The sequence below is a fragment of the Brassica oleracea genome, chromosome C6 (assembly GCF_000695525.1).
Source record: "Brassica oleracea var. oleracea cultivar TO1000 chromosome C6, BOL, whole genome shotgun sequence".
Taxonomy (NCBI): Eukaryota; Viridiplantae; Streptophyta; class Magnoliopsida; order Brassicales; family Brassicaceae; genus Brassica; species Brassica oleracea.
Genome location: NC_027753.1, coordinates 29,142,868 through 29,155,215, shown reverse-complemented (window position 1 = coordinate 29,155,215; position 12,348 = coordinate 29,142,868). Strand labels below are relative to the sequence as shown.

The following is a 12,348-nucleotide window of genomic DNA, read 5'->3' as shown; positions in this document are numbered from 1 at the left end:
GGATCAACGCTTTCTATTTTGATTTTTCTGGAAATGGGTCATTGTTTCTCTTGATTGCTTTATCATTGATTGGTGAATATGAGAATGAGAGTATTTTGATTTGCGGTTGTGGTGTTTCCATTGTTGCAGGTGGAGGAGTTGATACAAGGGATTCACATACGGATAGATATCCAAAAATCATGAAGGGTGAACAAAAGTTTGTATGGGAATGGTAAGGAATAATATTCTTTAGAACTTTATTTGAGGTTTTACCATTGGAACCATTTTTTAGAGAGATTTTTAATTTAAAAAATTTCAAAATTTATGACTAAAATAATCCTTAAACCCCATCATAAGTTCCTACTGATGGAGGTGGTCGAAGTTCTCGAATAGTTTTAAAACAAAAAGTCAATATACATAATTCTCTACAAAATCAATAAAGAGAGCTTGATTCACAGATTAAAAAAGATGAGGTAGTGGAACAGGAGCAGAACTAGGCGATGATGGTCTTGTTGGGCATGAGTTGAGCAGCAGCAGGTACACGAATGCTTTGGGTTTTAGAAAAATTCCTTCTAACAAAGTTTTCCAGTTGAAGAGCTATTTTAGCCTTAATATTATCACTCACAGTCACAGGAGAAGGCTGTGTCCGCTCGTCTCCACGCATGCATATATATGCTTTAACAATCTTGTCGCGTCTGTTGTTCTCCGCCAAAAGCAAGTCATGATAAAGAGTTTTTCTTCCAAAGGAAGGTAACTCGGAATCAGTGGCTCTTGCCCCTTCTTGAGATCACTCACTTCATAGTTCTTATGCCACCAAGGTCCCTTCCCAGTACACAACACCCCAACGACCACAAGTCGAGATCTTTCCCTGTCTCTCCATAAGAAACCGAGTTCGGAGACATGTAGATCGATGTTCCGCAAACGGACGACTAGGTTCCCACCAGCTACTGTCTCCTCCCTTTTTCGACAACCCGAAATCCGAAATCTTCAACTCGAAATAAGGTCTGCACGTGCCGTTGTCGTTGGTTGATGTGGCTAGGGAAAACGAGGATGTTCTCCGGTTTGAGGTTGCAGTGAACGTAACCGTGTGCGTGGATAGTGGCTAAGCCTTGGAGAAGCATACGAGTAAAGTCTCTGATCAAAGGATCAGGCAGATTATTGTCTTTGAATTTGTTGATGAAACTCATCAGGAGTGTAACGCACGCTTTATGATTAAATCAAACTAGTTGTTCGACCAAAAAAAGGGGTTATGTTGTCACTAAACAAAATGGAAAATCCAATGGGAGACGACAGTAAAGACTAAAGACGCTCTTATCCAAAGGACTTAAGAGCAGTTATGAACTGGGACCTGGAAAGGTATATTTTGTCTAGCCTCGTAATCTAAAGTTATAACTTGATGTTTCTTCTTCATCTAAGTTGTGTGAGTGTGTTTTATGCATTTCAAAAATATTAGAACCATTTTGAAAGACCCTGACACGTCCGATTCCTCCATTACCTCCGAGCAAGAACCTTCCTCTTAGAAATATATACAAGGTAGGAGACTCGACAGAACAGAACAAAGAACAATTTCGACTAATAAGAGATATATCACTAGGAATACGAATAATAATGCTCAAGTTGTATTTTGATAGAAGTCAAGTATATTTCTGTCAAGAACGGAGGGTTACAAAGGAAAGCTATCTTGAATCTCCTAGGAGAAACAAGCCTAAGCCACAAGGCTCCAAACTAACCATCTAACTCTCTCAATAACAATTTCATCTATTTATACTACCTCCCGAGAGTAACTGCTTTCTCTTCTCTTTATTTTGCAGGTACAAGTTCCTTCTCACGTGATTGGATCATATCATATTTTTATTTGTTTAATACCCCTTATGAAATGGTCGATGTTAGCATTAGACGACCCCATTTCCTCAACCGCCCCTCGACATATCTCACTGAGGTCACAAGCTCTTCTTCTAATCTCCTTCCCGTCTTCACTCTCTCTATCCATTAACCTCTTCACTACTTCCTTGACCTCGTCTCTTCCTATCAAAACCTCCGCCTTCTTCCTCCTCTCGATCCTAATCCCAACCCTCCAATCCTCAACAATCATCTTCCCATTCAGAATCTGATCCCAAAACAACGGAAACGCCAGCATCGGCACCCCTGAATACATCCCTTCCAAAGTCGAGTTAAACCCGCAATGAGTCCAAAACCCACCTACAGCCACGTGGCACAGCACGCGAAGCTGGTCGCACCAGCTCACCACTACACCCGAGCTTCCTTCAAAGGCCTTATTCAGCTTCGACTCGCCCCCACGTGCCACCCAAAGGAACCGGACCCCGCTCGCCCTAACTCCTTCCACTATCTCATCCATCTGAGCTTCAGAAACCGAGAGAAAACTCCCCTGGGAAACGTATAGAACAGAGCTTTCCGGTTGCTCATGGAGCCACCGGATGTAATCCGGTTCGCTGCCGTCGGAGAGTTTCTCAAAGGGTATTAATGGGCCGGTAGCGTAAACCGGGATATCGAGCTTGGCGGTTAAGAAGTCTATGGCTTTACGTTCGAGCTCATAGGCGGTAGTGAAGAGAAGACACTTAGCTCTCCGGAGCTCGTCGAAACACAACTCACATTTCTTGAAGACTTGGTAATCCTTGAATAACGGCGGTAGATCCCGGAGCTTCGTTGGAGGTAAACCGGGGATGTAGTCAACAATCTCCTCTTCTTTTGATTCTAAAGTTTCAATAATAATAATAATAAAAAAGATGCAATATAATAATAATAAAAAGATTCAATATAATCAGTTACAGTTGTAAAGGAGAGACTTTTTGTTGTCTGAAAGTGAAGCTAAGGGGTGGTTTCTACCTGATGGTTCGAACAGAGCATGTCCGTGACTTATGAGCAGGTCGGAGTGAAGGAAGAGGGAGAGAATCGTGGCGGACATGGTCCAGAGAGAAGCCACCGGAATATTCCTCCGTTCTCCGACACGCACCGCCCATAGGACGTAAGTGTCGGCGACGATCGCCGTCGGAGGCGGCGAGTCGAGGCGGTCAAGAAGCTGTTCGAACGGCTCCTCCAGCGTAGCGTGGACGGCGTTGACGAAGCCGATGAAGTCGTTGGCGCGGACGAGCTCGGAAGGGATGAGATTGGGGAGAGTAGCGAAGTGGATCCGGTCGGGTTTCGGGTCGGATCCGATGAGCCCGAGCCATTCTTCGGTGACCACGAATGTGACGGTGAGGTTGGGGTCGCGGAGGACGAGGCGTTTGCAGAGGTTCATCATCGGGTTGATGTGGCCTCTTCCGGGCCAAGGCATGGCCACCACGTGACGGAATCTGAGTAGGTGAGATTCAGTTGGATCCATAGGGTGAGAAGTGAGCGGTTATGGTGAGTGTGAGAGAGTCTTATATGCAACCTTGGGACAAAAAGAAACGTGGTCAAATGTTAAGTCTTTATCATTGCGAAGTTCGAATCGTCTTCTTCTTTCGGTGTGGGTGAGATTTGGACACGTGATAATGGACAAGAATGATCTTTCTTCATTATTACATGTCAACTAAATGGAGGTGGCGGTCCCACTTCTCGAAAGATTTGGAAAAGTACGAAAGCCAGCACCGCAATATTCGTTGTAACTATTTCAAGGCCTAACATTAGAGTAATGGGCCTCCATTTATACCCCGTTGTACTGAAAAGGCTCGGCGGCTCAGATAGATTTATGGACAATCTCTCGCATTACATTTTTTTTATAACGCCTTAATTTTATTAATATCAACTGAGGTTTAACAATGTATCAGAATCGAAACATACAACAAATACATTTTTAAGTTTAACATGATAATAGAAAAGTAATAACACGATGCTTCCTAACTCACTTTGCAGGATAGACTGATTCGCTAACTTTTCTATCGTTGCTCTCGGCCTTATATGATCTTGTGTTCGACTATCATCCATTGTGATCCAACGCCTTTCATCACTTAATAGATCAGGAGGCACGATCCATCTGTTACATCGTTGCCCATTCCATACACTCCCGCCGCAGGAGATAACATGCTTTGTTGTATACCCACTACAAGAAAACAGCGACATACTGAGGGAAAAAATCGTCGGTATGTCGTCGGAATAACGTTATTCCGACGACATACCGACGATTTTTTCCCTCAGTATGTCGCTGTTTTCTTGTAGTGGGTATACAACAAAGCATGTTATCTCCTGCGGCGGGAGTGTATGGAATGGGCAACGATGTAACAGATGGATCGTGCCTCCTGATCTATTAAGTGATGAAAGGCGTTGGATCACAATGGATGATAGTCGAACACAAGATCATATAAGGCCGAGAGCAACGATAGAAAAGTTAGCGAATCAGTCTATCCTGCAAAGTGAGTTAGGAAGCATCGTGTTATTACTTTTCTATTATCATGTTAAACTTAAAAATGTATTTGTTGTATGTTTCGATTCTGATACATTGTTAAACCTCAGTTGATATTAATAAAATTAAGGCGTTATAAAAAAAAAAAAATTAAAATTAAAATTGATAAAAAAAAATTGAATTAATGTTGCAATAAATAGAAAAATCTTTAGAAAATAATCACATTGCACAAACTAACTTTATTAAAATTGGGAATTTCCAGTTTCAAAATCTTGAAATTTGAATGATGGAAAACCTAATAATCAAAGAAGTTCTCCTCCACACTAACTAGTTTTTAGGGTTCAAAGTTAAAACATAACAAGTAAACCTTTTTTCTATACAGTTTTTTTTTTTTTTTTGCTAAAGCCTTTTTTCTATACAGTTGAAAAGAATCATGTAAATCCTAAACTAATGCAGTGGTGGAAACAAAGCATGTTGTGTGTAGTGGGAGATTCATGTTCTTGTTAGCCGATTTCAACATCCCTATGACAGGAGACAATCCAAGAATGTCTACGTATGTGTCTCTCTTGTGAAGAACATACATGGACGGTTGTGTGTAGTCGTCAAAGGATTCTGCTTCCATAAGTCTCGTCACAAGCCTTTGATGCTGTTGAACTAAACCGACTTTTCTAGCTCAGTCATGTTTCTCTAAGTCTTCAGCTTCAATCTCAGTCTCTACATTTGCAACATACCACTACCACACACTCATCAAGGATATTATTATGTAATGAATGAGGACTAGTCTACTATTTTTCAGTGATGGAATTGTTTACCTCGAAAGGTCTACATAAATTGTTTATACTCCAGCAAATCAGTGAACTTGTGACATCCTCAAGCCATTGTTAGTATTTACAAAAGTTTAGATGATTCGTGTCCAATGAGTCCACCAGGTTCTTCAGCTCAGTTGTAGCCTCATCATGGTTGGAATATAGAACAGCAGCAGCAGCTAAAACCACAGCAATAATGGCTGTTCCTTTGAGGCAGCCACTTCCACCGGAGAGTCTTCCCGATATCACTTTGCAGGACTTGTCTGCTTCTCTGCAAAGAGAACCATTGGCTGCTCCTTCAGTGATGGCCTCCTCGTTCTAAAAACATCACATGTCAAGGTCAGAGATGAGCGAGAAAGTGAAATTATTTAGTTTCATGGCATTACCTTTAGCATGAAACTCTTCATAGTTCGGTTGAGAGTGAGAGCATTACTCGGTGATGATGATATCTTGACAGAGTGCTCCTTCCATTCGCCTACAAGCCTTTTAAGAACAGCAACACTAGCTTCTAAAATCTCCTTGTAGAGACTGTCCCAGTGCTTGCAGCAATTAATGTTTTCGGTCACGGACTAGAGAAAGAAACGGATAAGACTATATAACCGAGAGCTTAGATTTACTTACTTTGCCAGTAAATAATGATTATGTGTAACCGAGAGTTTAGATGGGCATACTAGTTTACTTTATCTCAAACATTACCTTGATGTACACATGTTGGTTGGCCACTAACAGCGAAGACAAAACCCATCGTGTCGTTTCAGTTATCGTCGAAGTATCTAGAAATCTCCGTGTTGCAAAAGGAAAGGTGGAAAGAAATAAATAAAACAAAACGTGTGGTGATACGAATAAGAAGTGAAGCACGGCAAGACTGTAGAACCCACGAAGAGGCAGAGAAGAGTACAAGTAGGTAAGGAATCTTTCTGTATTCATCATTCATTTGTACTTTTCTTGTTTCTTCCGAAGCAAAGTTTCTTTTCTTTTTTATATCAAAACAGATTTGATCACTTTTATATATGGATTCGACAATGACGTTGTTCTCTCGTATACCACATGACACTTTACGACAAGAACACAAAATAAAAACTTCTTTATTACCGGAGAATGAGAGATGTAAGGAAAAAAAAAAGAAGCTTCAATGTCAATGGAAGCTTCATACAGAGTTCGGAATCAAATCAAAAAGCAAAGTAAAAGAAACATAAATACTTGTTTGTCTTTGTCTGAAAAAAAAGATGTTCAATGGCTGGAGACTTTGAGGCTAAAGGACTTGTTGATCCAAGCCTTCAAGCTTCCTCCTTTCTTTGCACCATTAATGGAATTAGATTTTCCATCACCTTCCTTGACCACCTTCGTATCCTCTGGTTTCCTACACAGAGTAAAGTTCCTTGCACCAAGCGATCCAATCGCACTCCACGCGCTTAAAGCTATCGCAACAAAACCAAAACCCGGTTCAGTAAACCAATTCAATTAACAAAAATCAATTCGAATCGAGAAAAATTGATTCGGTTTACCTTCAGGTCCAAACATTGGACAGTAGAGAAGGAAATCATTGAAATCGGAACCGAGAAGAGGAAGACGACCTTCGCGAGCGTAGCATTTAAGAGCAGTATCAACAACAGAAGCGACGAGATCTTCCTCGTAAGCAACGAACCGGATCGGACCGGCGCTACCAAGAACCGTAACGCTGATAAGGATTCTGTTTCCCTTTGCGTTCTGGTTCTTCTTCTGCTTGTTGTAAAGCAACATCTTTTCCAAAATTTTCAAAAAAAAAAAAGAAAACAAAAGGCAGCGGATCTCAGATCGAGATTGGATTCACGGGTCGATGCCGAAGCAGCGGAAGTACCAGCCTTCTTTGCAGGAGCCGAAAGCGAAAACAGAGGATGCAGAGAGAAGGCTCGCCCTTTCGATGGGAAGGGAGAGCGTAGAATTACCACCGGTCGGATTCGTTTCCACCATTCACAAACGATTCCACAGAGAGAGATTTAAGATCGAAATCGAAGAAGAAAGAAGGCCCTTTTGGTTTTCGCGAAGCAGAGGAACAGAGAAGAACGAATGAATGTGGTTGTTGAGCTGAAGGGAGAAGAGATATTTAAATAGGTGGTTAGGGTTAGGGGTACTTTGGTAATTGAGGATTAGTGTTTTGTTTTGCCGTGTATCGACCGAGTCGGTTCGGTTCAATGTATTCGCACATTTTTATATAGAAGTTCGGTTTTTTGTGAAATTGTAGATGATTAAAAATATATACTCCCTCCGTTTCTAAATAGACCATAATTTAAAAAAATTTTGATGTTTCAAAATAGATGGTGTTTTCATATACCAATGTATTTTTTAGCTTTATCAAAAAACTATCTACTTAATAATATTTTATAGTTTGTTTTGTGATTGGTTGAATAACTTTTATATTATATTTTAATGATATTTTTAAGATAAAAAAACAAGTTTTTTAATAATTGTACATAATCTTACAATTTCATGTATTTTGAAACAGAAGGAGTAGTATATAATAATAGGTTGTTCAAAAAGGAAGAAGAAGATAATAATCGAATACGTTTATATATTTGTGTATCAGATGAATTGTACAATAGTATTGTAGCTGATGGAATTATCCATGCTTGTTAAATTTATTAGATAATATCATTTATATGTAGATACTGATATGTTATTATTCTTTATGATAATTTTTATTTGATAAATATAAATCAGTTCCTAATCTAAATTTAGTACGGAAATATCTTTGTGATCATAGTATTAATTTTGAGAGGATCCTCATTTAATATTTGTCTGTTACTTCAGTTATTTTTGTTTTCAACGTCATAATCCACTGATAATCTGATATACATAAATAGTATATCTTTTAAGCGATATTTCGTACAGTTATCTTAATATGAACTGGTTGAAGATTTTCCGGACAGTTTCAGTAGTGAAAACATTTGAGCTGAGTGTAAGCAATTTTTTTTTTGACAACATGTAAACAATTATTAAAATCTGGTTTTTAGTGGATTAATGAAATTTGTTGCTTTTAGTTATAATTTTAACACAACCAACATCTAATATGTAGTTTTTTGGTAAAATATCTACTATGTAGTTACTTGTAAATAAGTACAAAATAATAATAATGAAATATAGAAGATTCACTATTTAAAAACATGACAAAGTAGTATTTTTTTGAACGGCTTTTTTTTTTGAACGGCTGACAAAGTAGTATAAAATTCATAATATATATGTTTAAAGGATAATAAATTTATGCGTTTCCTGTGTCAAAATAATAATTTGTGCGTTTGCATTTGTGTTGACACGAAAGTTAACTCTTTTTTGTGTTGCCTTTTACGATCTAGCTATTTTTGGCAAGTCATTCTAATTGAGTTGTTGTTTTATTAGACTGGCATAGATGCTAGAGCTTTTGTTATGGATGGTAGAGATATACGGCAACTTTTTAAAGTGTCTCCTTAAAACTTTTTTTTTTCTCCTTAGAACTTATACATAAGATCTATACTGTAATTAAAATATTTACAACATATAAACAAACAAATAACCGAGGATCTGGGCGGATATACAGAGAAGATGATGAAGTTGATTTCTTTTGAGACTATCATATCGAGCTATCTTTTGTTTTGGTGATATATCCTTTATATATATATATATATGTTAAAAAGTAAGCATTTGTAATAAATATTTTCATATTTGTAATATATTGATATTGTGACGTGCCAGCTTTGCAATTATTTAAACATTAGAATGCTAACGTGACATTTGCATAAAACTTTTCTGACCAAGTTGACATTTAATGTAAAACATTTATTACAGTTTCTACTATCCATTAAACGTGTTCTTACTTTGCGATTAAAACTCTAATATGTTTATTATCATCGACATAAATTTGATGAAACAACATCTTCGAAAAAGTTTAAACATGAACTCGATAAAACATGATCATAAAAATATTTATACCGAAAGAGCTCGATGAAACAACATCATCGAAAAAGACTTGTACAACTGAAAGGAGGTCGTACAGACTTTTACAACATTATCATTCACTATAAATATAACTTTCACTAATTTCATATGTTTTTTGTTATTTTTATAACGTGTGTTATAATTTGTATATTTTTATATACTAATAATAAAATACATTACTGTTGGTAAAATAGTATAAATTAAATTACAGTAATTTCTTATAAGCTAAAAACCGATAATATATAAACCTAACAAAATATGAGTTTAATATGGTAACTAGTTTGTATTAACAGAAAAACGGAAAAACTGAATCGAAACATTTAATTTACCCAAGTATTTCACCCTGCCCACATCACGGATTACTACTAGCTAGTGTAGTTGACAAATCTGGTATACGGTCGTTATCGAAGTTGAGCAACATGAGGCGGCGTTAGCGAAAGAGCATAACGTGTCATGCGTTGGACCATTGCTCTGATCCTGGCTGCTTTTAGGTTCCACCGATACAAATCTGCCCATTTTAAACTTGAGAAATTACACGTTTCTTCTATTTTAGAACTATGTTTTACAAATCTTAGAAACCTCGTCTCTGTGGAATAATACTTTATATTATATTATTTCAGAATACGAAGCAAGAAGTTCGAGGAGAGTTGTACCAAAACTCATCTTTTAGTTGCGCTAGTGATATTTATGAGAGAGTTATTTTTGGGTTCACCCCCTAGAGTTCACCAGCCAATAAGATATCATTATTTTAAATTTGATATCTTTTAAAAAAAGAAACAAAATATTATTAAGTTTTATTATGTTTTTAAAATAAAAAAGTGAAAAGAATTAAAAAAATCTTTTTAACGTCGTCAGCAAAACACTAAACCCTAAATCATAATCCCTAAACCCTAAATCATAAACCCTAAACCCTTGAATAAACCTAAACCCTTGGGTAAACCCTAAATCCTTGGATAAATTTTAAATATTCTGATCACTTATATACCAAGTCCTTACACAAAGATGTATTTAGGTATATGCCACAAATCAAAGCAAAGCTGTCGCGAGAGTGCAATTTAACCATGTTAGATGTTGCGTGTACCTCTGAAAGACTTATTCTTGGGTTCACCTCTAGGGTGAATCTCTAAGTTTACCAACCATTAGGATTGTGTTATTTCATATTCGATATCTTTTATAAAAGAAAACAAAATATTGTCAAATTATATTATCTTTTTAAAATTAAAAGATAAAAAGAAATAAATAAAAAATAGTAGTAATTAAAAAAAAATATTTTTAACGTCATCAGCAAAACATTAAACCCTAAATCCTAATCCCTAAACCCTAAATCCTAAACCCTAAACCCTTGAGTGTTTTAGTGTTTATTGATTTTGATTTAGAGTTTAAGATTTATCCTAAAGTTTAAGATTTATCCTAGAGTTTAGGGTTTACCCAAGGGTTTAGGGTTTAGGATTTAGGGTTTAGGGATTAGGATTTAGGGTTTAATGTTTTGCTGATGACGTTAAAAATATTTTTTTTTAATTACTACTATTTTTTATTTATTTCTTTTTATCTTTTAATTTTAAAAAGATAATATAATTTGACAATATTTTGTTTTCTTTTATAAAAGATATCGAATATGAAATAACACAATCCTAATGGTTGGTAAACTTAGAGATTCACCCTAGAGGTGAACCCAAGAATAAGTCTTTCAGAGGTACACGCAACATCTAACATGGTTAAATTGCACTCTCGCGACAGCTTTGCTTTGATTTGTGGCATATACCTAAATACATCTTTGTGTAAGGACTTGGTATATAAGTGATCAGAATATAACAGAACTTTGTTAATTAAAAACTTAATTAATTTGGGTTAGTCGAATCTAAAATATCGCCGGACAAACGCATTAACTAGGAACGGCGGAAGATACACTCTATAAAGATGTCGAATCCTTTGCATCAATATCTTACTCCCTTGACGGGATGAGTCAGCTCTATTAGTTAGAGCCTTGAGGACCAATTGTCATGCTTCCGGGTTCGACGCCAGCCGGAGGCGAACTGCTCATCCCTGTCACTAAAGTGGGTACTGGGCCTTCAGGCTCAGGGAAAAACCTCCCGGGTGAAGCTGGCCCGCTGCCTGACCGGGCCAAAAAAAAAAAAAAAAAAAAAATATCTTACTCCCTCCGTTATTTAAATATACATATTCTAGAGAAAATTTTTGTTTCTAAAAGATTCATTTTTTACATTTTCAATGCATGTTTTATTAACTAATTGTAAACTTCAAAAATTTTAATTGCACTAATTGATTTTTTATTGGTTTAAAATTGTGGAAAGGAGATGAACAAAAAAAAATGCAAATTTAACATGTTTTATTAAAATGTGTGAAAAAACAAGAATATGAATATTTTAGGAACGAAAAGTACAATCAATTTTCTCATAGTATTGTTAAACTATATGTGTAGGTAAATGGAATAAATATGAAATCAGAATCAAGTGCAGAGAGCATCATATGGGCCATGATCTTTGAATGGTGCAGAGCCAAGCTAAATGTTTATAAATAAAGTTACAGATAGAGAGAGCACATGACGGATAGGACCAAAACCAACGAAGCACAGATACAGATGTCGTAAGTTTCAGACAGCTATGAGTCTCATCTCCATGCACTATGATCTCTTGATCTATATCACCTCTTATCATCGTCATCTCTTCCATGTCTTATCCTGAGCCGCTCGGTGTCCCACTAATTTTGTCCGGTTAATTAACATCTTGTATGATTTATCGTGTAGCTACGTGTCCCAAATATAACGTGTTAGAACATCTCCAGTCCATCTTTATTTTTACCTCTATAATAATATTTAGAGGCAAAATCACTCCAACTCATTTCTATCTTTGCCTCTAAAATAGAGATTGCTATTTTTTTTCTATTTATAGAAGAAAAAATAACATTCCTCTATATTTTACTCTATACTAAGATAAGACATGCGCCTTGCGCATGATAAGTTTATTTGTATATATTATCGATAGTTTCTTTTATATATTTGATCATTTTATTTATATATATAAAATATTTTTTGTTGTTATTATATAATTTCTTTCCGATGAATCGGATCAATTTTTATTAAAAATAATGGAACAAAATTATAATTAATACATCACGGGTTGATCGGATTAAACATTAAACAAATTATGACATAAAACCTTATTTTTTCAATCAAACACATTCTTGAAACAAGTGAACAGTATTGTTTTCACCGTTGAATTATTTTGACTTTTATCTTCCATATGGTTTTGAAAGCTTTCA

At 36.4% G+C, this 12,348-nt stretch overlaps 3 protein-coding genes and 1 long non-coding RNA gene across 5 annotated transcripts; all 4 read right to left on the bottom strand.

The window, feature by feature from the left end:
- Positions 1 to 472: 472 nt before the first annotated feature.
- Positions 473 to 1,166, bottom strand: LOC106297948 (serine/threonine-protein kinase 33-like). The gene is given in 4 exon segments (XM_013734074.1): positions 473 to 812; positions 815 to 910; positions 913 to 1,006; positions 1,008 to 1,166. Coding segments are annotated over 4 exon segments (555 nt in total). The 3' UTR covers positions 473 to 606.
- A 414-nt stretch (positions 1,167 to 1,580) lies between these two features.
- On the bottom strand, positions 1,581 to 3,498 carry LOC106296932 (UDP-glycosyltransferase 87A2-like). Its single transcript, XM_013733194.1, has 2 exons — positions 2,824 to 3,498; positions 1,581 to 2,691 (listed from the first exon to the last, which is right to left on the bottom strand). The coding sequence occupies exons 1-2, from the start codon at positions 3,317 to 3,319 to the stop codon at positions 1,823 to 1,825; spliced, it is 1,365 nt and encodes a 454-aa protein (XP_013588648.1). The 5' UTR covers positions 3,320 to 3,498; the 3' UTR covers positions 1,581 to 1,822.
- A 1,129-nt stretch (positions 3,499 to 4,627) lies between these two features.
- LOC106299542 lies at positions 4,628 to 5,350 on the bottom strand. Of its 2 annotated transcripts, none has more exons than XR_001261806.1 (2): positions 5,131 to 5,350; positions 4,628 to 5,051 (listed from the first exon to the last, which is right to left on the bottom strand). It is a non-coding gene; the product is annotated as an uncharacterized LOC106299542 (long non-coding RNA). The 2 variants fall into 2 exon arrangements; XR_001261805.1 differs by having other exon boundaries at positions 4,628 to 5,032.
- Positions 5,351 to 6,186: 836 nt separating this feature from the next.
- On the bottom strand, positions 6,187 to 7,193 carry LOC106296683 (uncharacterized protein At4g22758-like). The gene is made up of 2 exons (XM_013732873.1): positions 6,630 to 7,193; positions 6,187 to 6,542 (listed from the first exon to the last, which is right to left on the bottom strand). The coding sequence occupies exons 1-2, from the start codon at positions 6,862 to 6,864 to the stop codon at positions 6,355 to 6,357; spliced, it is 423 nt and encodes a 140-aa protein (XP_013588327.1). The 5' UTR covers positions 6,865 to 7,193; the 3' UTR covers positions 6,187 to 6,354.
- Positions 7,194 to 12,348: the final 5,155 nt, after the last annotated feature.

Bases quoted from the DNA above. Each gene is read 5' to 3' on its own strand.
- LOC106296932 (XM_013733194.1), bottom strand. From the start codon at position 3,319: ATGGATCCAACTGAATCTCACCTACTCAGATTCCGTCACGTGGTGGCC. The intron at 2,692-2,823 runs GTAGAAACCACC...TTGAAACTTTAG, and splicing joins TGCTCTGTTCGAACCATCAG to AATCAAAAGAAGAGGAGATT.
- LOC106296683 (XM_013732873.1), bottom strand. From the start codon at position 6,864: ATGTTGCTTTACAACAAGCAGAAGAAGAACCAGAACGCAAAGGGAAAC. The intron at 6,543-6,629 runs GTAAACCGAATC...TTGTTGCGATAG, and splicing joins TCCAATGTTTGGACCTGAAG to CTTTAAGCGCGTGGAGTGCG.